General features: G+C 38.9%; 1 protein-coding gene across 1 annotated transcript in view; it reads left to right on the top strand.

Annotated features, from left to right (window-relative positions):
• LOC150083166 (FERRY endosomal RAB5 effector complex subunit 3-like) overlaps positions 1 to 27206 on the top strand; it is a 1535539-nt gene that overhangs the window by 430412 nt on the left and 1077921 nt on the right. Inside the window, exon 10 of the mRNA XM_090378412.1 lies at positions 26405 to 26577. Within this exon, the coding sequence (XP_090234538.1) occupies positions 26405 to 26577 (173 nt within the window). The remainder of the gene's footprint in view (positions 1 to 26404; positions 26578 to 27206) is intronic.

Raw genomic sequence — 27206 nt, 5'->3', positions numbered from 1 at the left:
TTTTTTATGATGTGACCACATCATGGTATCCAAACAAATTAGTCAAACAAGACCTCCCTTTAACAAATGCATGCTGTGTCTTTACTATTATTGCAGTCTTGTCTAGATGATCCTGCAATGCTTCTTTAACCAGTGACTCCATTATTTTCCCCGTAACACAAGTTAAACTGACAGGTGTATAGTTACTTGTGTCACCTTTTTAACCTCCTTTTTAAATTTGTGATACATTTGCACACCGCCAGTCCATAGGGACCTCCCCAATTATGTTGGCCATGCCCAGTCTATCCTATGTATCTTGCACCTGAAGCTATCTTTCAACTGCAGTTCAGACAGTTGTCAATACCACTGAACACCTCTCTGATGAACTGGGTTAAAGCAACCTTATCAGCCTCCAGAAAAGATACTCCTAAAACCAACCAAGCAATTAGCACTTCAGTTAGTATCCCAACTGATACTCTAACGGTCTCACATGACAGTAAAAAATTGAAAATTATTAAAGATAGCAAGAAAACTGAATCACGATCCAATAGTATGGAAGTAGATGTACATTCATATTATGAGGAACCAATACTAGAACTTCATGCAGATGACACTCTGGATACTAAATGTCCCATCTTCCAAAAAAAAAAAAAAAAACCACAGAAAATATGCCCTGCAAACAAAAAGCAATCAGATGAATTGTCCTGTTTCAAACCTAAATACTGTAACATCATACTACAGTGGAACTGCAGAGGACTAAGCAGTCATTCTGATGACTTAAGGGAATTACTAGCTCAATTCAATCCTATAGGTGTATGCCTACAGGAAACATTCTTGTCACCCAAAGTTTCGCCAAAATTCTCAAATTATACGATGTATAGAAGAGATAGGAACTCAGTCTCCTACATGTGGAGTAGCCATTCTTGTTAATTACAAATATAATGTGCCATCCAGGCCAATCCAGTTAAGAAACAATCTAGAAGCTGTGACTATCATGTTGCAGCTGGTACATCAGTTACCATTGTTTCCTTTTATATTCCACCATCCCTACCTCTTCCGCATTCAGAACTCTACAGTCTCGTTACACAACTCCGAACTCTAATTTGGTGACTTTAATTGACACCATCCATTGTGGAGAACCGCTGCAATGGACAGAAGAAGCGAACTGATTGAAGAATTTTTTAATAATAATGATCTTAATTAATTTACTAAACTCTGGATCTCTTACCTACATTCACCTACCTACAGGATCTACTTCTGCAGTTGACTTGAAAATTTGTTCACCATCCATCCTTCCAATTGTGACGTGGTCGGTATTATCCGTTCCCTTTAACAGCGATTCCTTTCCAATTATTTGCTTAGTACAAACAGTGGTAACTCAAAATCCTGATCAATGATCCAATTGGAAATTTAATAAGGCGAACTGGGATGGCTAATCTGTCCAGATGCTTTTAGATAGAATTTTTATGTTTAAAACATAAACCTATTGATGATGTAACTACTTACATCACTAATCAGATTCTAACTGCAGCTAATGCATTCATTCTAAAATCCAAGACATATGACACACCAAAATCACTGGTGGAACACAGAGTGCTTTAATGCCAAACAAGAGAAAAACCATGCATGAAATAATTTCCACAAGTGTCCTACCACCAGTAACTTAATTGCTTATAAAAGGATTAAAGCAAGACAAGTTAGACGGAAAGCGAAATGCGATTCATGGACTGTTTTTGTATCAGCCATCACAAAAGACACCAATACACAGATCATCTGGGGAAGGATACTGGTGCTAAATGGCAAATTTGTTGAGCTGCCCTCTCCGATACTTCACTGGAAAGGGAAAGATGTGCCTACTCCTGAAGAAGTCATCATCTTATGCCACAACCTCTGCTTCTGCCTCCCGTTCATCCTCCTTCCAGACCATCAAAGATGATGGTACAGAATGGTATGAAATTAACTTCTTCATGCACCACTCCTTCCCGTACAACCAACCCTTCGTGTTAATGGAACTGAAAGAATCATTAAATTGATCTTCCTATCCTTCTTCCTAGTGCCATTCTTTTATTATTGCCACACCAAAACTAGGCAAAGATCCTTCCCTGGTTCAAAACTATAGGCCAATATCTCTCATGCTGCCTAGTAAAAATTTTCGAAAGGATGGTTCATACGAAGGTCACTTACATCCTGGAGTCAAAGCATCTCCTTTCAGATCATCAGTATGGCTTTCAGACGAACAGATCAATGTTAGACATGCTTATCAAAGCTGAATCTCATCTTCGCAATGCCTTTGTCATGGTCGACTCAGATCTCGAAAAGATATTTGAGACTACTTGGAGTTGTGGTATTATAAAATGATCTTTATTATCTAGGACTAAAGGTACAGCTTCCTGAAATAATTCAAATTTTCTTGTGGCTGCATTCTTTCCAGGTCCAATATAACAATATACTCTCTACATCTCATATTCAGGAGGAAGGCATACCACAGGGTTTGATACTTAGTTCAACACTATTCACAATTCGAGTTAGCAATGTGAGACAGGATATCCCAAAGACTGTTGAAACTTACATGTCAGACAACCTTACCATTTCCTGTCAGTCTAAAAGTACGAACAATATCGAATGGCAGTTCCAACTAGCCATAACCAAAATAGAATCCTGGACTTCACAGAATGGTCAGAAAAGAAATGTGCTGCCACTCACTTCTGCAAGCTATGGGCTCTCCATTGTAATCCTGAATTTGAAATAAGCAGAACTCCAATCCTACTTGTTAATATTATTAGATTTCTTGGACTGATATTCTGTAAGGGAGAATTTCTCTTCCTGTCATCCTACACTGAAAACTATTCACTATCAGCTACTCTCCTTCAGAAAGTCCAATCAATCAGTAACATTTTGTTGGATATTTGGACATTCTGGAATTTTGGGAAATGAGTCTGCTGATCTTTCCACTAAACAACCTCTTACTATTTTTTCACAGCACCTTCAAGTTCCTTATATGGAGTACAAGCCTGTAATTTGTAAGGCCTGTTATGAAAACTGGTCACAGATGTGGAAAAGTAAAACCAAGAACAAATTTTACCAAATAAAACAAGATCCCGAGTTGTGGCTCTCTGGATTCAGACGAAAGAGATTTGAAGAAGTGGTATTAGCAAGAGTGAGAATTGGGCATACTCATATTACATGCCTGTTTTTATTATTGGGAGAAGATCCACCCCAGTGCATATCCTGTCACACCCAACTTACGGTCCGCCACTTTCTTGTAGATTGTCCTATTTACCTATCCATTTCTTCTAGCACCTCTCGGTCATTCAGAAAATTGAATGGAGCTCAGATTTTATCCCATTTTCTTTGTAATAATGCAAACAGAAGATCTCTTAACATGCTTAAATCATACTGGCCTATATGCATGTATATAAATCAGTTGTTAAAAGATATATGAAATAAACTATGAACTGACACAATTTGGCCTTAGTAGCACTTGTATCATTAAACTTAATATCAACAACAACCACCAATGGTGTAACCTGTAGTGACAGCAAACTGCTTTCAATTTGATCTTTTTTTTTATTTATTATTTTTTTTTATTACAGAAGATTATCATTTTCATTTTGATTAACTGTCATTTTTAGCAATCAGAAATGGCCCATTTTTTAGAGCCTTCACTTTGTCCTCTATCCCTTTCTGTTATTCTTTCCCAATGCATGTTTTTGTTTTTCTATAACCTTATTATTGTTATTATTTTTTTTTTTTTTTGGTATTTCACTGTTGGGAAAAGTATTTTTAAACTAAATGATTGCATGATTAGCACAATTCAGAGAAAGATTAGGTGCTATGTTATGTGATACTAATAAATAAATATTTGGCACATATGACAGCATGCTGCAGCTTTGGATGTAGGGAAGGTCCTTGCAGAGTAAAGATGTACCAGATGATAAATCTTTCCTATTTAGAAGTTGGGGGGGGGGTATCAAATGGCAAAGTGAGTAATTACAAATCTGTAAGCTCAACTTCTGTTCCAGGAAAAATAATGAAATCAGTTATTTTTTTAAAGAAGTAATGCAGGATCATCTTGATAGGAATGCAGGTACCGAAAGTCACAATTTATGGATTTATTAAGGGGAGATCTTGTCTGACCTATCTGGTTGCTATCCAAGCTACTATGATGCAGTAACAAAGGAAACCAATCAGAAAATAATTTTGATATTATACACTTAGATTTCTGTAAAGCCTTTTGATATTCCATTTGTAGCTTCTCCACAAATTGTGGCATTGGGGCAAGTTACTGCGTTCATTAAACTAATAATTAAGTAGCAGAAGATGGTGGGGGTTATAAATGGGCACATGAGTCCCTCAGGATTTAGTGGGGATTTACTGGGGACACTGATGACATTTTACCTATACAAAAAACAACAAAATTACAAAAACTACTTTATGTAAATGGGATCATGATTGTGTTATATTAACTTGATAGGTGTATCTTACAGTCAAATATTTAATGTGTCAAATTCTTGATTAAAATTTAGGAAAAAATAAAAATTAAAAGTTTTGAATAATTATAATTTTTTTGGAAACCTGGAACATACAACATTATATAGAGATAAAACTGCCAATATTAAGAATACGATGGAAAATACCATCGTATTCTCAAAGGAGTCACTTTTCTTCTGTTAACACTAGGAAAGGTATGTATCACATTCCTCTGCTTTATATGCATGGCTTGAATTATTTGAAGTATTTATTTATTTTTTTATGAAAACCCCAAACATGAGAGGTATTAGAACATATAGTATTTGTACACGCTTGGGTTGGAGGTTGAGAAGACGAAAGAAGATATTTGTTGACATTACACTTGAACTTCCATAGACTGTAATTTTCAGGAAATGCATATGAAGGAAGGTTGTTCCAGAAAATAGCAGTTGAATGAATAAACAAGAAAGATGAAATGCTGGTTCTGTGAGTTTGAATTTGGACCGTAAATGGATGTTGGCTGGTGGTGGCACATATTCAGACTGTTTTGAAAGAGAGAGCTGGAATTATAGAAGCCAATTGAAGAACAGTGCCCATGGAAGTATCTGCAGAAAAGGAATGCAGCAGAAACAGTACGTCTATGAAACAGCGAGTGGAGAGACTCTGTTAGAGAGGAGTCACTATTTAACCGAACTGCCCTTTTTTGAATGGAATCTAGAACTAGGTGGTAGATGACTCTCATCAACCGGTGAAATACCACCACTTTACTTATTGGAGGCTTGAAGTGGTGCAACCCATGTTTAGTCTCTAGAGCTAAGTTCCGGTCAACCCTTCCCTTTCTCTTCCATCATGCAGTATGATTGATGGCTTTTGAGCTTATGATGAACGTTGTGGTGAGATCCAATATTCCTTACATTTTGAGGGTACAGCTCTAAAACGGTGTTTGTAGGCCGCCCGCTAGTTACTACACCGGACGGAATCTATTGGTAACTCTCTAGGAGGCTTCCGGATCAGCTAGTGTATAATCTTGCTACCTCTACTTTGCCAGATAGTGACTGGAGGGAGCCCGAGTAGTGGGTATGCGCGGAGCATTGTCGAGGCCACGTTATGTCAAGGATCTGGGTATATTCTTACCACATGCAAGCCATATCCAAAAATTTCATTACTTCATACAGCATGTCCCACCCACTTTTTCTTACTATTGAATACACCATGAATTGTCAAACTAATAGAGCAAGCTTATCTGCGAAAAGATCTAAACCTCCCAAGCACTTCCTAATTCATTTCACAAATATATGTGGTCTCAATTCTAATCTCAACGATGTCCATTTCCACTTGTAGTCTGCCAAACCCCATGTACTTTTTCTGACAGAATCTCAGTTATCGGTTGATTCAACTACTGCTCATCTCAGATGCCCAAATTATTCGCTGTATGATTCTTTTCGCCTCAAAGTTGGTACTTGTGCATATGTCCGTTCTGATATTCCCTGGTAGAGACTTGGCAATTTGGAATCTCCTCTCTTTGATCTTCTCTGGCTTAAAATCTCTCTACCTCATTGCGTCAAATTCATCTGTTGTCTCTACCGTTCTCCCAACTCCACTAATCACTTGGAGCTCTTTGACTTCCTCACTTTGCAACTTGACTTTCTCCAGTCCAACTTTCAGTTGGACTGGAGAAAGTCAGTTCCAACTACCTAACAGTGAGGTAATTTTCCTTGGTGATTTTAATGTTCACAACTCCAACTGGCTTCCGTTTTTTAGTCACACCGACCCAGCAGGTCGAGATGCTGCGGCTTTTGCAATTACTAATGAACTAGCACAGATTGTTCATTTACCTACAAGAATACCAGATAATCCTAATCATACTTATTGGATGATTGTTTTCTGCAGCAGCATGTTCGAGAGGCAACCAGAGAAAGTAATATACTCTTGATCTGGTTATCAGCAGTGATCATTCATGTATTAGGAATTTGCAGATAAAAGAACCACTAGGTGGCAGTGATCACAGTGTACTGATGTGGGATTTACTTAAAGATTTAACTACTATCAGGGGTAAAGGAAAGGGTTTTTGCTTCCGTAAAGGCGAGTACAGTGGTCTCCGACAGTTTTTAAATTCTGTACAGTGGGATCAACTGACGATGTTACCAACAGTAAATTCTAAGTGGGAAGCATTCAACGAATTAATCGTGGAAGCTACTAAAAGGTTCATACCTATTAAGAAATATTGTTCAAGGTTTAGGCCTAAATGGTTGTCAAATGAACTAATGAGACTCATAACAGAGAAGAAAAATGCATGGGATGCATATAAATTATCAAGCGACTCAGAAGCATATGGCAGATATAAGTTAATCTGTAATCAGGTCACAAAGGAGGTTCGGCAGGCGAAGGCAGATTACGAGAAATCCTTGGCAAAAGATGCTAAGAAAAACAGCAAGGATTTCTTTACTTATATAAACTCTAAAAGGAAGGGGATGAATCTGATCGGTCCACTTGACATCGATGGTTCGACTGTTGATGATCCTGCTCAGATAGCAAACAAACTGAATGAGTATTTTGCATCTACATTCACACGTGAGGAATTATTAAGGTTTGAAAATGGCAGAAGGTTATCAAATTGTAGCAAGATACTTAATGATTTTGTAATAACCGAGAGCAAAGTGTAAGAGAAATTGTTGAAGTTAAACGTAAGAAAAGCACCTGGGGTGGATGGGATCTATCCAGTTATATTAAAGGAGACGGCAAAGCAACTAAGCAAACCCTTAGCCATAATTATGAGAGCATCCTTGGACTCAGGGGAGGTTCCCACGGACTGGAGAAGTGCAAATGTATCCCCAATTCACAAAGGGGGGATCGAAGGGTGACACGAGTAATTACAGACCAGTTAGTTTAATTTCTGTTCCGGGTAAAATAATGGAGTCGCTGGTTAAAGATGCATTGCAGAATCATCTAGACAAGACTGCAGCAATAATTCAGACACAGCATGGGTTTGTTAAGGGAAAGTCTTGTCTGACAAATTTGATAGGATATTATGATGTGGTTACAAAGGAACTGGATGCGAAAAATAATTTTGATATCATATGTTTGGATTTCAGGAAAGCTTTTGACACACTGTTGCGCATGGAAGACTATTGTACAAATTGGAGCAGAATGGTATTAAGGGTAAGTTGCTACAATGGATAAAAGGATGGTTAAGTGCTAGAAGACAGAGGGTGGTAATCAATGGGTGCTGCTCTTCTTGGACTAATGTTATTAGTGGAGTCCAACAGGGTTCGGTGTTAGGTCCACTGTTTCTGCAATAAGGCCTCTGAGGTTGGGATTATTCATACTACCAATTTTAAACACACACACCAACCGTTTATGACTGGTTGAATAATGAAATAAAATAAAATAAAATGATAGAAAAGACTGTAAAATAATATTTACAAAAAACTTTTAGTCATTTACAAAAAACTAAACTATAACAAAAGTAAAATAAGTAAATAAGTTAAAATGCATTAAAATATAAATATAAAAGGGATAAAAAGACGATAAAAAACACTAGAGCTTTCGGAGGTGTCTTCCTCCTTCCTCAGTAATAGTGAGACTTAAATGACACATCCTTAAATACCAGGTTCACGGCACACGTGGATGACCAGGCGCATACTCAGCATTCCTTTCACTTGTACCGGAACCGGAAGTGGACTGGACACGTGGAAAATTAAAACGTTTGTCTCTTGTCAAAACCACCGCCTCAAAAAGGGGGTGAAGCCTAACTCCCCTGTCTCTGTTTATACTATTGTTACCAGAGGATCCAATCCACAGACTTTCCAGCCACTTGCGGTCCCAGAATCTATGCGCCCGGTCAAGGATGACAGCGTTGTCGTGGGGGAGACAGGACGGCGTCTCAAGGACCGTCTGGGAGAACGTTCACGAGCGATACGAACCGCAGAGCTCAATAAATCCGCCATTGCCGAGAACTATTGGGAAAAACAACACCAGATCTCCCCCGACAACACTGTCATCCTTGACCGGGCGCATAGATTCTGGGACCGCAAGTGGCTGGAAAGTCTGTGGATTGGATCCTCTGGTAACAATAGTATAAACAGAGACAGGGGAGTTAGGCTTCACCCCCTTTTTGAGGCGGTGGTTTTGACAAGAGACAAACGTTTTAATTTTCCACGTGTCCAGTCCACTTCCGGTTCCGGTACAAGTGAAAGGAATGCTGAGTATGCGCCTGGTCATCCACGTGTGCCGTGAACCTGGTATTTAAGGATGTGTCATTTAAGTCTCACTATTACTGAGGAAGGAGGAAGACACCTCCGAAAGCTCTAGTGTTTTTTATCGTCTTTTTATCGCTTTTATATTTATATTTTAATGCATTTTAACTTATTTACTTATTTTACTTTTGTTATAGTTTAGTTTTTTGTAAATGACTAAAAGTTTTTTGTAAATATTATTTTACAGTCTTTTCTATCATTTTATTTTATTTTATTTCATTATTCAACCAGTCATAAACGGTTGGTGTGTGTGTTTAAAATTGGTAGGTCCACTGTTGTTTTGTATATTTATCAATGATATTGATGAAGGTATATCAGGCTTAATGTCAAAGTTTGCAGATGATACAAAGGTTGGCAGGGTTGTTAATGACAGTAATGGCAGTGTGCTACTGCAACAGGATCTAGATAATTTGGGCAGATGGGCTAAGAAGTGGCAACTGAAGTTTAACCTTGACAAATGCAAAGTACTGCATATGGGTAGAAGTAACCCCAGAGAAACGTACCAACTGTGTTGTACTACACTTAAGGTGGTAGAAAATGAAAAAGACCTGGGAGTAATTGTGCAGGCAGATATGAAGTTTTCTGAGCAATGCAGACAGGCTGCCAGGGAAGGTAATGGGGTTTTGTCAATGATATATAGGAATTTTGCTAGCAGGGAAAAGGAGGTATTTATCCCTCTGTATAAGGCAATGGTCAGGCCACGGCTTGAGTACTGCGTACAGGTCTGGAGGCCTCATTTTAGGAAGGATGTAGATTTACTTGAGCGTGTACAGAGAAGGGCAACAAGATTGGAGAGGGGAATGAAGGGATTCTCTTACCAAGAGAGGCTTAAGTTCTGCAAATTGCAGTGGCTGGAGACTAGGCACCTGCGCGGTGATCTGATTGAGGTATATAAGGCCTTGAATGGGTTGAGCACGCTGAATTCTGATGGGATCCTTCCACTTGTTCAGATTACGAATCTAAGGGGGCATAAATTCAAATTAAGAAAAGACAGATGTAGAATAGATGTGCGGAAATTTTCCTTTAGCCAGCGGGTGGTTAATTGCTGGAACAAACTTCCATCTGTCGTTGTGGAAGTTGATAGGTTGAATAAATTTAAGGAGGAACTGGACATGCATTTGGAGGGAGTGGTGTGATTTTTTTTTTTTTTTTTGGCTGATGCTGCATAAGCTCATACATTTGCTTTCTTGCATCACATGCCCCTACTACTACTACTACAACATACAGCCAATATGCTTGATCCTTTTCTCACAAACAACCCTTCTAAGTACACGGTCGAAGTGAGAGGTCCTTTAGGCACTTCTGATCACAACTTGGTGATTGTCTCTTCTCCAATGGAACATTTATCTCATGGCTATTCCCAACCTCGTGTTGTTTGGCATTACAAGAATGCAAAATGGGATGACCTGCGAGACTTCTTTTCTTCTTTTCCTTGGTCGGATTACTGGTTCAAAACTTCTGATATCAACATTTGCTCAGATCGTGTCAGTGAAATTATTCTTGCAGGAATGGAATCCTTTATCCCACACTCCATTTTAAAATCTCGTCCTTTTTCTAAACTTTGGTTTTCCAATAAATGTGCTAAGGCTGTTCAAGAGAAGAATGTTGCATATCGTAATTGGCTTGTTTCTAATTCTTCAGTTTCATTTTCTGTCTACACCAAAGCTCGTAACAATTGTAAAGCAGTTATTAATCAGTCCAAACTAGAGTTTGAACAGGCTAAGAGTAGAAAACTTGCTTCTTGCCCTAATGGTAGCCGAGCATTCTGGTGTCTTGCCACAGCTATTGGCTGCAACTTTTGCCCATCTCTGCTCCCACCTCTGTCCAAACCAGATGGTTCTGTTGTCACTTCAGCCAAGGATAAAGCTGACCTGCTAGCATCCCATTTTTCTTCCAGCTCATGTATTAATGATCTTGGTAAAACACCTCCCACCATTCCCAACACGCTACATTCAATGCCTTCTGTGGTCGTCCATCAAAAGGATATCAGAAGGATTTTGATGAATCTTGATGCTAAGAAAGCTCCAGGTCCTGATGGTATTTCTCCACTTGTTCTCAAAACCTGTGCTCCTGAACTTACTCCTATTCTTTGCCGCCTTTTTTCACTTTCTTATTCAAAAGGTGTTTTTCCTTCTGCTTGAAAATTTGCTCATATCCAGCCAATTTCTAAAAAGGGTGACAAATCCTTCCCATCCAATTATCATCTCATTGCAATTACTTCTACTCTTTCTAAAGTAATGGAGAAATCAATTAACTGCCAACTCTTAAACTACCTAGAAACCTGTTGTCGGATCAACGATTGCCAGTATGGATTCCGTCAGTGTCGATCCACTGGTGATATTCTGGCTTATGTTACCCATTTATGGACTAATTCAACGGAAAAGTTCGGTGAAACACAAGTAGTTGCTCTTGACATTTCAAAGAATTTCTTGACATTCCCCTCGCTGAATAACTCCTCATGTGTGAATGTCGATGCAAAATATTCATTTAGTTTGTTAGCTACCTGAGCAGGGTCATCAACAGTTGACCCATCGATCTCAAGTGGACCAATCTGATTCATCCCCTTCCTTCTAGAGTTTACATAAGTAAAGAACTCTTTGCTGTTTTTCTTCGCATCCCTTGCCAAGGATCTCTCGTAATCTGCCTTCGCCTGCCTAACCTCCTTTGTAACTTGGTTACAGATCAACTTGTATCTATCATAGGCGTCCGTGTTGGGGTTGCATGTATACTTGTGTGTATCAGGCTTAATGTCCAAGTTTGCAGACGATACGAAGGTTGGCAGGGTTGTCAAGGACACTACTGACACTATGCTGCTGCAACAGGATTTGGAAAGGTTGAGCAGATGGGCTTCGAGGTGGCAAATGAAGTTTAACATTGACAAATGTAAAGGAAGCTCTCATAATTATGGCTAAGGGTTTGCTTACCTCCTTTGCTGCCTCCTTTAATATAACTGGATAGATCCCATCCACCCCAGGTGCCTTTCTTGTGTTTATCTTCAACAATTTCTCCTCCACTTTGCTCTCAGTTATTACAAGATTCTCTAGCTTACTGCTAGAGTTGAATACACCTCATTGGAGGCAAGTTGCTGCTATGGATAAAGGGGTGGTTGAGGGGGAGAAGACAGAGAGTGGTAATCAATGGACACTGCTCATCGTGGACTAATGTTATTAGTGGAGTCCCTCAGGGTTCAGTATTGGGGCCTTTATTGTTTTCTGTATTTATAAATGATATTGATGATGGTATATCAGGCTTAATGTCCAAGTTTGCAGACGATACGAAGGTTGGCAGGGTTGTCAAGGACACTACTGACACTATGCTGCTGCAACAGGATTTGGAAAGGTTGAGCAGATGGGCTTCGAGGTGGCAAATGAAGTTTAACATTGACAAATGTAAAGTACTCCATATGGGAAACAGCAACCCCAGAGCAACGTATCAACTCTGTGGTACTACACTGACAGTGGTAGAGAATGAAAGGGACCTGGGGGTGGTGGTGCAGGCAGATATGAAGTTCTCTGAGCAGTGCAGACGAGCTGCAAGAGTAGCTCATGGTGTATTGTCAATGATATATAGGAATTTTTCTAGCAGGGATAAGGAGGTGATTATTCCCTTGTATAAGGCAATGGTCAGGCCACACCTAGAGTACTGTATACAGGCCTGGAGGCCTCATTTCAGGAAGGATGTAGAGCTGCTGGAACGAGTACAGAGAAGGGCAACTAGATTGGTGAATGGGACAAAGGGGTTCTCTTACGAAGAAAGGCTTAAGTTTTGCAAATTACAGTGTCTGGAAACTAGGCACCAGCGGGGTGATCTGATAGAGGTGTACAAAGCCTTGAATGGTTTGAGCATGCTCAATGCTGATGGGATTCTTCCTCTAGCTCAGAAAAATCACCTGAGAGGGCATAAATTCAAATTGAGGAAAGACAGATGTAGGATAGATGTGCGGAAATTTGCCTTTAGCCAGCGGGTGGTTGGTGGGTGGAACAGACTTCCATCCCTTGTCGTGGAAGTTGATAGCCTAAATAAGTTTAAGGCTCAGCTGGACAGGTATTTCGAACGAACAGAGGGGTGAAGTGGAAGTGGTTATTTTTATTTATTTATGTTACTTTTTTTTTTTTTTTTTTTTTTTTTTTTGGCTGATGCTGCATAAGCTTGCTTTCTTGCATCAAATGCCTCTACTAATGCTAATGCTAATGCTAAAGGCTTTTGATCGTGTTTGGCATAAAGGTCTTCTAAACAAGCTTCCATCTTATGGTTTGCCAACTGTTTTTAGTAATTGGTTATCCAGTTTTCTCTCTGATTGCTCACTGAGGGCGATGGTACATGGCTCTCTGTCTTCTAACTTCTCCACTAATGCCGGTGTCCCCCAAGGTTCAGTTCTTTCCCCCACTCTTTTCCTCGTATATTTATGACCGTCTTCCATTGACTGGCAATCCTATCCATAGTTTTGCCGATGATAGCACATTGCATTCCACTTTACATTTTGAGAAACCTTGCCCTGTTCAATCAGCTTGAACTTCTCGAAAATCTGCTACCAATTCCTTAAATGCTGATCTTCACGTAATTCTTCAGTGGGGCAAAGGCAATTTAGTTGATTTAAACCCTTCTAAAACTCAGTCTTGTCTTATATCTCGCAAAAAGGATTCTTCTGCTCCTATGCTTATCTTGAGGGACACTCAGATTTCTAGGCAAAATGAAATATCTCTTTTGGGGATTACCCTGACTTCTAATCTCTCTTGGCACAAGCACATTACAAATATTGCTTCCTCTGAATCTAAAAAACTTGGTTTTCTCTTTCACTCTCGGTGTTACTTTTCTTCCAAACAGCTGCTCACTCTGTATAAATCGCAAATCCGCCCTGCCATGGAACATTGTTCCCACATCTGGGGTGGTGCCCCCAAAACCTCTCTCAGGCTTCTTGATTCCATTCAGAAGAGGGCAGTTAGGTTAATTAATGATTCATCTCTAACAGAGTCTCTCCACTCACTCTTTCATAGACGTACTGTTTCTGCTGCATGCCTCTTCTACAGATACTTCCATGGGCACTGTTCTTCTGAATTGGCTTCTGTAATTCTCGCTCTCTCTTTCAAAACAGTCCGACCATGTGCTGCCACTAGCCAATATCCATTTACTGTCCAACTTCAAGCTCACAGAACCAACTTTTCATCTTCCTCATTTATTCATTCAACTGCTGTTTTCTGGAACAACCTTCCTTCATACGTATTTCCTGAAAATTACAATCTACAGAAGTTCAAGTCCAATGTCAACAAATATCTTCTTTCGTCTTCTCAACCTCCAACCCAAGCACAGTACTAAGTACTATAGGTTCTAATACCTCTCGTGTTTGGGGTTCACATAAAAAAAAAAAAAAAAAAAAAAAAAAAAAGCCTGAGAGAGGTTTTGGGGGCACCACCCGAGATGTGGGAACAATATTCCATGGTAGGGTAGATCAAAACAGAGTTTTTTAGATACAGAGGAAGCAATATTTGTAATGTGCTTTTGCCAAGAGAGATTATAAGTCAGGGTAATCCCCAAAAGGCACCTCCGTAGCCAGGTGGGAAGGAGCAGCAGGGCGTAGCACACGCTTCTTGATTAGACCAGGGTTCGAGCCCGTCAACACCAAATATGGCGGATGTGGAAAGGTCAGGGAATGACCGACCACCGCATATCCCGGAGCAATATGGCCTTAGTTGCTATTGCTCTTTAAAACCAAATAACAAACAACAACCCCCAAAAGAGAGATATCATTTTGCCTTGAAATTAGAGTGTCACCAAAGATAAGTATAGGATATAGGAGCAGAAGAATCCTTTTTGCGAGATATAAGACAAGACTGAGTTTTAGAAGGATTGAAATCAACTAAGTTGTCTTTTCTGAACTGGAGATCGGCATTTAAGGAATTGGTAGCAGATATTCGAGAAATTGAAGCTGTTTGAGCACGGTAAGGTTTCTCAAAATGGAAAGTGGAATGCAATGTGCTATCATTGGCAAAACTATGGATAGGATTTCCAGTCAATGGAAGAAGGTCATTAATATACAAGAGGAAAAGAGTGGAGGAAAGAACTGAACCTTGGGGACACCGGCATTAGTGGGGAAGTTAGAAGACAGAGATCCATCTACCATCAACCCCAGTGAGCAGTCAGAGAGAAAATTGGATACCTGATTACAAAAAACAGTTGGCAAACCATATGATGGAAGCTTATTTAGAAAACCTTTATGCCAAACACAATCAAAATCCTTTGAGATGTCAAGAGCAACTGCTTGAGTTTCACAAAACGTTTTTCCGTTTAATTCGTCCATAGATTGGTAACATAAGTCTGAATATCACCAGTGGATCTACACTGACGATCGTCGATGAGATGAAAAGTTTCTGGATAGTTTAAAAGTTGGCGGTTAATTGATTTGTTCATTACTTTAGAAGTATATGATATCAAAATTATATTTTGAGTCCAGCTCCTTTGTTACTGCATCATAGTATCCAATCAAATTGGTCAGGCAAGACAATCATCCCTTAACACTCCATCCTGTGACTCCAGTGTATTTTCATATCTGTCTAAATGGCCCTGCATTAGTTCTTTAACCAAAGACTCAATTATTTTCCCTGGACCAGAAGTTAAGCTAACAGATAATTACTCATTTCACCTTTTATTCCTCATTTGTGAATTGGGGATGCACTTGCATGTCTCGAGGCCATTGGGACCACTCCTGAATCCAGAGATCTCAAAATTATTGTTTAGTGTTTGCTCACCTCCTTTGCTGTTTCCCTATAATTGAATAGATTCCATCTACCCCAGATGCCTTTTTTGTGTTAAGCTTCAGCAATTTTTCTTCCACCTTCGTCTCATTTATCACATAATCCTTTTAGCTCCCAGTCAGATTTTGATGAACTGCTGCATTCCTCTCCCTAAAGAACTTCTCATGCATGGTTGTAGATGCAGAATACCTATTCAATATATTCAATTTGTCAGCAGCTTGAGCAGTATCATCAGCACCCTGAGAATTAATTCCTAGATCTTTTATTCCCTAAAAAGTTGACATTCCAACTTAACCATGAACTGTGGGAAAAGTGCACAAGGGGCCTGAATCTCCTCCAAGCTATTTCATCTACCAACTGGGAAGCAGATCATTGCACTCTTCAAATTTATCCTGCATTTGTCTGGTCTAAACTAGATTATGGATCCCAAGGTACATCTCAGCTAAAGACAGCATTTTGCAATGTCCAGATCCGATTCACCACCGAGCCATCCACATTGCTAGTGGAGAATTCAAGAGCATGTCTTGTCCATAGTTTAAAAGTCAAAGCAACTGAGCCCCCCTTAGTTGCTTAGGCATAAGCAGTTGTCTTTACAGTGTATATTTAAGCTAAATATACACTGTGCCAGGCCACCCCACATTGACATCTGTCATCAATCCACAATGGGAAAAACCTATATAATACCTGTCAGATGCCAATCATCCCTTTTGATATTTGTGTTTGCTGTGCTTAACATCACAGCGAACAGTGCTGCCTGTTCATCAGTGTAACTCTTTTTACCCCACTACAGTATGTTCAACCTCCATCATGGAATTTTTCCATTAAAAACTGGGAAAACTTGCACACAAAGCCTACACTTTTAAGCTGCCCAATGAAGTGAACACTCTTGACTTCTTACCTGCCTTCACTCATGCACAAAGTCAGAATCATCTTTTGGGCCTGCTGCCATCTTTCTCTCTCTCTGTTTCTGCTGGATTCCAAGCCACATTTGAATCAGGGACAATGAACTGTCAGAGGTTGCCAGGTCAGCACAGTTTTAGAACAATTGTATGTAATTGTAGCATGTTAATTCTCTATACAGACTACGGGCAGATAATATGTGCCACAATAAACCGTCATTGGCAGCGATCATGACATGGACAGGTCAGGAACAAGTTATATCAGATAAAGTGCCTGTATTCAAACGCATAGGTAACTATGCACGGGAACTGTAGAAAAGAAGCTTGTTCACCTCCACTGAAGACAATTTTCTTTCTCAATACACACTTTTCCTGCTGGTGACTGCCCTGTGTGTGTAAGAATCACAATGCTATTTTAATAATTCATCATATTTAACTGAATGCTACCTTAATATTATCAGTGAATGTGATTTATCTTTTACTGCTTTTAACCATCTGACTGAGTCTATCATCAATGTATAAATCTTATTTTATTTATTATCTGTCTAAATTTTATCTGACAATGACCATGTGTCAGAAATTTTTAAGTTTATACAAATTATTAACTTACGTACTTATATTTGAAATAGAACACTTATTCCATTTATTGCCTTTTTATCCCTTTTATATTTACAACTTTTTAACGAGGCAACATACATTAAAGGTTACCAAAGACACCTTATAGCCCTCATCGCTGATGTGCCAGTAAAACCAGAACAATATACCAACCTGCTGTTCACTACATATTCTTATTTATTATTAAAAAGCTTTTTTCTTTAACACTAGAATGATATGCAGAGTTATAAGCACAGAGAACCTCACTCAACATGAGCTGCAATAGTTGCTCATGATAACCAGCTGTTTCTTCTATTGCAGCTCATGCAATAGAACTATAGTAGTATTGTATTAAATGTATTTTTTGTCACCATGGCAACTCTGAACTGTGAATAACTAATTTCTTGACCTTCAGATGATTTTCAGACATAGCAAGTAGCAATACCAAAGGTACCCCATCAATTTGTATATGGCTTTGTTCTCATTTTCCTTTGACAGCACTCTCGAATGCAATGCCCAAGTCTTACATTTATAGCAAGTAATGTCATTTTTGGATAATCACAATTTAGAATTATTGCATCACCTTCTCATTCCGTGGACTTTGAGTGGTTTGTTGTTCGGTTACCAAATTCAACTGTATGGCAACTTGAATTTCACACAGTTATTTGGTAGTATGCTATAAAGTTACAAAGTTAGCATTAGCATTAGTACAGGCATACAACGCAAGAAAGCAAACTTATGCAGCATCAACCAAGAAAAAAAAAAAAAAAAATGCTCCCATTTCACCCCTCCGTTCGTTTCAAATACCTGTCCAGTTCATCCTTAAATTTATTTAGGCTAACAACTTCCACAACAAAAGGTGGAAGTCTATTCCACAACAACAATCAACTACCCGCCGGCTAAAGGTAAACTTCCGCACATCTATTCTACAACTGTCTTTCCTCAATTTGAATTTATACCCTATCAGGTCATTATTCTGAGCAAGAGGAAGAATCCCATTGGCATTGAGTATGCTCAAACCATTCAAGGCTTTATATACCTCAATCAGATCACCTCACAGGTGCCTAGTCTCCAGATACTATAATCACTAATCTTGTTGCCCTTCTTTGTACTCATTCCAACAGCTCTATATCCTTCTTAAAATGAGGCCTCCAGATCTGTATACAGTACTCAAGGTGTAGCCAGACCATTGCCTTATACAAGGAGATAATCGCCTCCCAGCTAGAAAAATTCCTGTATGTCATTGACAAGACACCATGAGCTACTCTTACAGACCGTCTGCACTGCTCAGAAAACTTCATATCTGCTTGCACAATTACCCCCAGGTCCTTTTCATTCTCTACCACTGTTAGTGTAGTACCACAGAGTTGATACGTTACTCTGGGGTTACTGCTTCCCATTTGTAGTACTTTACATTTATCAATGTTAAACTTCATTTGCCACCTCTCAGCCCATCTGCTCAACTTTTCTAGATCCTGTTGCAGCAGTGTACTGTCATTATTGTCCTTAACAACCCTGCCACCTTCATATCGTCTACAAACGTTAAGCTTGATATGCCATCATTAATATCATTTATAAATACAGAAAACAACAATGGACCCAACACGGAACCCTGAGGGACTCCACTAATAACATTAGTCCACGAAGAGTAGTGTCCATTGATTACCACTCTCTGTTTTCTCCCACTCAACCATCCCTTTATCCATAGCAGCAATTTGCCTTCAATGCCACACTGCTCCAATTTGTGCAGCAGACTTCCATGTGCAACAGTATCAAAAGCCTTTCTAAGATCCAAATATATGATATCAAAATTAAATTATTCTTTGCATCTAGTTCCTTTGTGACCCATCAGTTTGGTCAGACAAGACTTCCCCTTAACGAAACCATGCTGTGTCCAAGCTATAACTGAAGTCTTGTCTAGATGATCCTGCAATGCTTCTTTAACCAATGCCTCCATGAATTTCCCTGGAACAGAAGTTAAACTAACAGGTCTATAATTACTTATCACCCTTTGATCCTCCTTTGTGTATTGGGGTCACATTTGCAAATCTCCAGTCCATGGATACCTCCCCTGAGTCCAAGGAAGCCCTCATAATTACAGCTAAAGGTTTGCTTGCTTCCTTTTCTGCCTCCTTTAATATAACTGGATAGATCCCATCCACCCCGGGTGCTTTTTTTTATGTTTATCTTCAACAATTTCTCCTCCACTTTCCTCTCGGTTATTACAAAATGATCTAGCTCACTGCCAGAGTTTAATTCACCTCTGGCATTCCCCTCCATAAATAACTCCTCATGTGTGAATGTAGATGCAAAATACTCATTTAGTTTATTAGCCACCTGAGCAGGATCATCAACAGTTGAACCATCAATATCTAGTGGACAAACCTGATTCTTCCCCTTCCTTCTAGACTTTCCATATGTAAAGAACTCTTTGCTGTTTTTCTTTGCATCCCTTGCCAAAGATTTCTCGTAATCGGACATTGCTTGCCTAATCTCCTTTGTGACTTGGTTACAGACTAGCTTATATCTATCATAGGCTTCCATGTCACCCATTAATTTATATGTATCCCATGCATTTTCCTTCTCTTCCACATGTCTCAGTAGTTCATCTGACATTCCTTTAGGACTAAACCTTGAACAGTATTTCTTAGTTGGTATGTAAAGCCTAGTAGCTTCCACGATTAATTCTTTGAATGCTTCTCATTTTGAATTTGCTGTTGGTAATTATCAGTTGGTCCCACTGTATAGAATTTAAATACTGTCTCAGACCTCTGTAGTCCCCTTTACGAAAGCAAAAACCATTCACATTACTCTGATGGTAGTTGCTTCTTTGAGTAAATCCCACTTCAGCACACTGTGATCACTACCACCTAGTGGTTCCTTTATCTGCAGATTCTTAATGCATGAAGAATAACTACTGATAATCAAGAGTATTGGCCCCCTCTAGTTTCGTCCCAAACATGCTGATGTAGAAAACAATCATCCAATAAATCCACAAAAGCCTTGCTGGTATGTGAGTGGTCAAGCCACAAATTCCAATCAATATCCGGGAAATTAAAATCCTCCATTATAAGATTCTCTGATTTGCTGGCCCACTTTATTTCCCTGTACAGTTTTTTACTATACTCATCAGAGTCATTAGGCCTATAACACACTCCTACTCTCAATTTTGATCTCCCAGTGCTTATGTCACGTCAAAGTGACTCAACACTGCACTGTCTGGCGATGTCGACTGGCTGCACTTCCTTGGATTTTATATGGAATGCAAATTGATCTGATTCCATTGCACAATCAGATCAATTTGCATTCTCTGCGACATCAATACTATTAAATAATTGTGAGTGAAGGTAAAGAAAGACACAGACTATGAAAACCATGGCAGACTCATTTCCTGCTACTGACTGTTCCCTTCTATTCCCTTTCAAATGGAGAACATGTGCAGTTGGTCAATTGTCTTTTGACAAGGTTTCACATCATGCATTCAGCGAGCAGCATTCTGATGCGCACAACAGTAAAATGCCGGTAGTGGAAACAAAGAACACAGCCACTCTCTCATCAGCCTAATGACAACTGATTCATATAGTATGAATCTGAAAGTGCTCACCTTGCAAATTTACTCTACTGCATCTCAATAAACGTAATAAATTTGTGAACAAATTGATATGTCCATTTTTTGATGATTCCTACCATATTAATATGTGTTTGCGCATACTGTGTCATTTAAAAAAAATTCTAAATATTATTATTATTATTATTATTATTATATATATATATATATAATTTTCTTTTTCTGGAACTGTTTTTTTTTGTGAAACTCAGCAATGATTCTGTGATTTAGTCTTGCCGTTGGAGCTGGCTTTGCCTCTGCACATGTTATGACCATGTTACACTGCATATTTGCAGCCAACTGCACTCAATAGCAGTGACATTTTTTCAACCACATAAGAGGAAACTTAACTTGTATGCCATTGTTAAAACTTTGACATATCAGTTTCCTGTTACTGTCAGGAAGTGGACTGCAGAACTTTAATATTTAACACAGCTATCGAAGGGAAGTCCAGCTCCGATAGCAAGAATGAATGAATGAAAAAAAACAGTCAGCAAGCATGGGGAGTGTATCAGGGACTCATTTTAACAGCGAGGTATGGCACTATCTTCTTCTTCTTCTTCTTCTTGGATGATTTCTCTGTGGTATCAACAGTTATACTTCAACCAACTTTTTTTTTTTCTTTTATAATTTACTTTTGTTCCTCCACTCTTTTCTGTCCTCCCAATCTCCATTCTTCAATTTCCTCTTTTCCATAGCTGCCCTCACTCCCTCATCCATGTTCTTCTAATTTTAATGCAGCAAGGGTTATTTTTGTACATTTTTCTAATTACAGTAGGCCCTCGATTTAAGAGAAAAAAATTTCTCAAGGAATTTTGAAGTCCTAAAGGAAAAATTTAAAACCTTTTTTTTTTTTTTATTCGTGAATAGAGCATGCTAAAAGGTTGACTCAATGAGTCATCATTATCTTATCATGCATCCAGTGTTGGGCTCAGGGTATTACGTCATCTAGGTGAGGGACGGAGAGTGATTAGCGGTGTGTCTGTCAACACTGTCAATCTTCCAGTGCAGTTCATCTTATTCTATTGTTTACATTTTGGTTGTTTTTGCATTTTACGTACTTATGATTTTTATATATTTTATAATAAATACGCAATATTTGTGTATCGTTATGCCTTTGTTGGATAAAGAAATAAACCATAAATGTGTTAACTTGAGTGTTGCACAAAAATTAGAGCTGATTGAGAAGCTTGAAGGTGGTGTAACTGTTGTACCTATGTGCAAGATTTATAGAGTCAGAAAGCAAACAGTATCAGACATTCACAAAAATAAAAAATAAAAACTTAAGGAGTTTGCATTAAAATACAGTGTAGATTGTTGTTTCAAGACTACTTCTACAGTTGGTAGTAGAAAACATATGAAAGTGACCTAGAGGAAGCAGTGTACAAGTGGTTTGTTGAGCAGTGCTCAAGTGGTGTTGTTGTTAGAGGTGTTGAGTTAAAGTCAGCTACTGAAAGGCTTGCTAAGCATATGGGCCTAAAATTTCAGGGGTGTGATCGGTTGCTGTGCCGTTTTTGAGAGAGCCGTGGCATTGTTAATAAAAGAACGTGGTGAATCTTTAGGTGCAGATGAAAAACAAGTTGAGGCTTTCAGAAAATATCTAAATGACCTCATTAAAAATGAAAGCCTCGTTTTATCATAGCTTTATAATGCTGACGATATTTGGCTTTTTTATTGTGCTGTTCCTAAAAATACCCGGGCTTACAAGCACCCCTGGTCGTAAGCTAAATAAGGAGCAAATTTTCAGTTTTATTTTGTGCAAATGCTGATGGCTTGCATCAGCTTAAGCCTATGGTAGTTGGTAAGGCAAAAAAACCTCTTGCTTTAAAGGATTTAATGAACCAGTTATCGGTAATATATTCCCGCTCAAAAAATGTCTGTGACTGGCTCTTTAACCATTTTATTCCTGATGTGCAACGCTATCAGACAGATGTGCTGAAAATTCCTTCTCGTGAAATAAAGGCTGTTTTACTGCTAGATAATGCACCTGCTCACCCTAATGCTGAGTGGTTAGTTAGCAGGGGGCGCCTCCGTAGCCAGGTAGGAAGGAGCAGCAGTGCATAGCACACGCTTCTTGATTAGACCGGGGTTCGAGCTCGTCACCACCTAATACGGAGGATGCGGAAAGGTCAGGGAATGACCACTGCATATCCCGGAGCAATATGGACTTAGCTGCTAATGCTCCTAAAAAACCAAATAACAACAACAGCCTCCGTAGCCAGGCGGGAAGGAGCAGCAGCGTAGCACATGCTTCTTGATTAGACCGGGGTTCGAGCCCGTCACCACCAAATACGGAGGATGCGGAAAGGTCAGGAAATTACCACCGCATATTCCCAGAGCAATATGGCCTTGGTTGCTAATGTTCCTTAAAACCAAATAACAACAACAACAGTTAGCAGGGATGGGAGTTGAATATGTTTTTCTGCCTCCTAACACTACTTCACTGATACAGCCAATGGATCAGGATGTAATCATTGCATGTAAGAGGTTGTATAAGAAGAAGTTTTTAGAAGAGGTGATGGTTGTTTTGGAAGAAACAGAAGATGCAGAAGAGGATACAAGAGAGGCGCCAGGACACTGCAAAATTTACATGCGTACAACATCAGATCTGCTATCTTCAACTTAGCAGCTGTGTGGAAAGATATGAAGATTACTGCCCTGGCCAATGCTTGGAAGAAGTTGTTGTTGTACAATGTAAAACCTGAAATGGACTTTGAGGAAGTTGAGGCATCTAATTTTTGGGACACTCTTCTGAGGGCTGGCAACAAAAATGCTTCTGAGAATGATGTGGAACAGTGGCTTGAAATGATGATGGTGATCCGGGATATCAAGAGGACAATGATAGAGAACAAGATGATGATGAAAAAGAATCAGTTGCACCTCATCCTAAATTGTCTGTTATAAGACAACATATGGATGACATCATACATTATATTGAATCATCATCATCAGACCCTGATGTGTTTCCTTATTATGAATATTTTAGAGAATTTTGATCTGCAGTAATAAGGAATTAGCACCAAGGTGTAAGGCAACCGAAGCATGATAATTTCTTCAAGACCACTTCATCAACTGGGCCTGTTTCACCAGAACCCTCTACCGACAAGAAATTAACATCTCTCCCTCCATATGACAGTTGTTTCTGACTCTGAAAATTGTGATTCTTTCAATTAAGTTAATATTAATATTGAATATTATGTATCTTTTTTTTAACATTTTTTGTATGTTTTTTATGCAATGGAGTTTAAGAATAAAAATTTTTTTCCCCCCTAAAATGGATTTAAATGAAAAAACTAATGTTCACATTGAAAACAACTTTGTGTGAGCTTTAAAAAAATATATTAAAAAAAGTGGTGGAAACACTCCATTAGTTAAATTGTATAGTTTTTGATGTGTTTAATTAAAATAAAGTTTGGTTCCTGTCGTAAATTATTTTTATATTTTAATAGATTTTTTAGTGGGTTGTATAAATTACTCAATATTCATTATAATATTTTATTCATACTTATACATTATAATAACATTTTAATACATTCGATTTAACACGGATCTTCGGCAATAGCGGACACCCCTTCCCCCATTTAGTCCCTTAAATCGAGAGCCTACTATATGTCAATCAGTGGTTGTCGTACTGATATTTTTTTCCATGGCACTGCACAGCATCTTGAAGGATCAAATTGGGAACAGCTGATATAAGATTGTAATTCATACACGTGGCTGTTAGGTTTTGGGTGTCTGCGTGGAAGGATAGTTTGGGATTAAGATATTTCTGATTTCAAACATGGAATTATTGTGGTGACAAGATGTGTGGGTGATGGCACCCAGCAACAGCCAATATGATTAAGTGCTTACGTTCACGAGTCTACTATGACCGACTCAACAGTGATCAAACAACTAACCAAAAGTCACATGGACTAAGCAAAAGACATTATTTCATACAGGCTGTGCCTTGCACTATGTCTTGTATAGGTGCATTAGCACTAACACTAGACAACAAACATGTTCTAATGTGTTGCCTGGTCTGATGAATCCAGTTTCCAACTCTTTGCTAGAAAGCAAGATTAGACCATGGCAACTGGATAAACTGTTGATCAGCAGACTGGAGACAGTGGTGTTATATGGTTTGGGGACTCTTTTGGAGGCATGCCGTGTGTTCTGTGATCACTATTAATCAACAGCTTAACGGAACACTTACCTTTCTATTGTAGCCAACAAAGTACACCCTTTCATGATAACAGGCCCTAGTGTGTATCAACAACTATGGCAGTGCACCATGCCACAGGCCTGACAGGTTGCTAACTAGAATTTCAGAGAATTTCCATCATCCCATGGATACCATCGAGCGTGTTTAGGACCTTCTGGAAGGATCTGATGATAATGTGGGGTCATTACTGGACACATTGCAATGCATGGATAGCACTATCATGGGACATCCAACAACTTTTGAAGCCAATGCCATCCTGCAACACCAGCTGTATTATAGGTGAAAGGTGGCCCACAAAGTGTTAGGTAGGTGTTACTAATGCAAAGCCAACTCAGTGTATATTACTTATTGTATGATAATGATACTTCTACAACACATCAACCAGATGTGTTGGTAGAAGTATCTTAGTTGCCAACTTGCTTGGATTTTCACTTAACAATGTCTCGAATGTACTGACAACAATTTCCAACAACCAGAAAAATACATCTAGGTAGAATTTCTAATAGCAGTTCTGTGGTTAGAGATAGCTACTTGATGTGTGAGGTCAGTGGAGGATGAAAATAATTGGCTACAATAGAGCAAGTGAGTATGGTATAACAGTGGTGCGCAACAGGTATCATAATGCACAATATGTTAGACCCTGTCTCAGATGAGGTTTAGCAGCAGGAACAGCACCAAGTTCCACTCTTTTTTGCTAAAAACAAGGAATACAGGCAAATGGATATAGAAATAAAATTCTGGACATATCAGAAGTAGATTGTTTTGTTTGTTATTTGGTTTTTAAGAGCATTAGCAACTAAGGCCATATTGCTCCGGGATATGCGGTGGTCATTCCCTGACCTTTCCGCATCCTCCGTATTTGGTGGTGACGGGCTCGAACCCCGGTCTAATCCAGAAACGTGTGCTACGCACTGCTGCTCCTGCCCACCTGGCTACGGAGGCGCCTCAGGAGTAGAAAAGGGTTGCCTAGTCCAACAATCTCCTTTTGAGTTGTGCCAAATGCATGGGAGACCTAAGGAGTGATAACAGCAGCAACATGAATCAGGTGACTAATTGGTCTAGGTATCATAATGGTCCTTGAATCACCAGATCTATCATTATTTAGGCCAATGGTGATACTATTCAGGCTGGTGATACTAGAAGTTGTGCTGCAGAGAAATGTTATTATGATATGGGTTGGGTTCCTTGATAGTGGTAATGGATCAGTGTCCGATTGTGAAGCCATCTTGAAGTACATATATCTCCCTTCATTTGCACAGTTTACTCATCTGTTTTGCCCAGCAGGAAAATGTTCCATATCACAAGGTAAAGATTGTTCTGGAATAATTTCAGGAGCATGAGAGTGATTCACCATACTTCATTGGCCTCCTCCATCACTGGATCTCAACCCAATTGAGCACCTTTGAGATTATGTGGATCAATCTGAGAAGATGTGGAATTAATCACCAAATGAGATTCAGTTTTTGTGGGACAGCATTTCACTAGAACATTTTCAGCATCTCAGTGTCCATTTTCTGACTTCAACACATCAGAGATTGAACTCAGACATGCCTAATAAATGGGTAAGTGAATTTGTAATGTTCTTTTAAAATGAAGCATTATGTGTTGTTTGGGAAGCTTGTAAACAATTGTAATTTTCTTTGCAGAATTTGCAGCTGTTTGTCAGCAGTCAACAGAGTTTCACTTCAGTAATCTAGAAGATCAGCTTGAAGTTGTTCGAGAACAAACCATGCGGGCAGCTGAATGGCATGTAGTTAATCATGTAATTGAACCGAATAGCCAAGGACAGAGCATGGTAGAAGCGCAGCTGGACCATCAAGTAGGTTTATTCTTAAAAGCCTGAAAATTATGAATGTTGCTTTATATTACAATTTATGTCAATATTATAGTGAAATGATAACCCGAAATCAGCTTTAAACTTTTAAATTTCTGACCAAAGGAGACTAAAATATTCCTTGTGGACACTTAACCCCTTCTAGTAAAATTATTTACACCCCTGCTTCCTTTAACATTGTAAGCATTTCCTTTTACCTTATTAGTTCTTATTGCATTGACTTGCCAATTGTAATCCTGGTTGGCTCGTCAAACTTAAGGGTATAGTTTTATACATTGCCTCGCCAATTGTAGGCATAAATTCTTTGGTTTTTATTATTAACCATATACCCTTGGCTACTAAGCTAAACTCTACTTTAATTTTATTTATGGAAACTATCAAGTTATCCTTGAGCCTCTGACTGCTTCTACATGATTTCAGGTTTAATTGCATTTTTAGCTAGAAATTGAGTGAGGCAATTGACAAACACACTTAAAAAGTTTAACATGTTTAATTATAGAAATTGACTTAAAGGTTTACAAAATTGATCAACAAAACTCTTCATATTACAAACATTCCTCACTGGGATAAATCAAAACAATAAGTTCATTCAGCATATTTTGTTACTAAATTGA

This window comes from Mastigoproctus giganteus, chromosome 7 (assembly GCF_048544385.1).
Source record: "Mastigoproctus giganteus isolate SK-2022 chromosome 7, ASM4854438v1, whole genome shotgun sequence".
Taxonomy (NCBI): domain Eukaryota; kingdom Metazoa; phylum Arthropoda; class Arachnida; order Uropygi; family Thelyphonidae; genus Mastigoproctus; species Mastigoproctus giganteus.
This window is presented reverse-complemented; position numbering and strand designations above follow the sequence as displayed.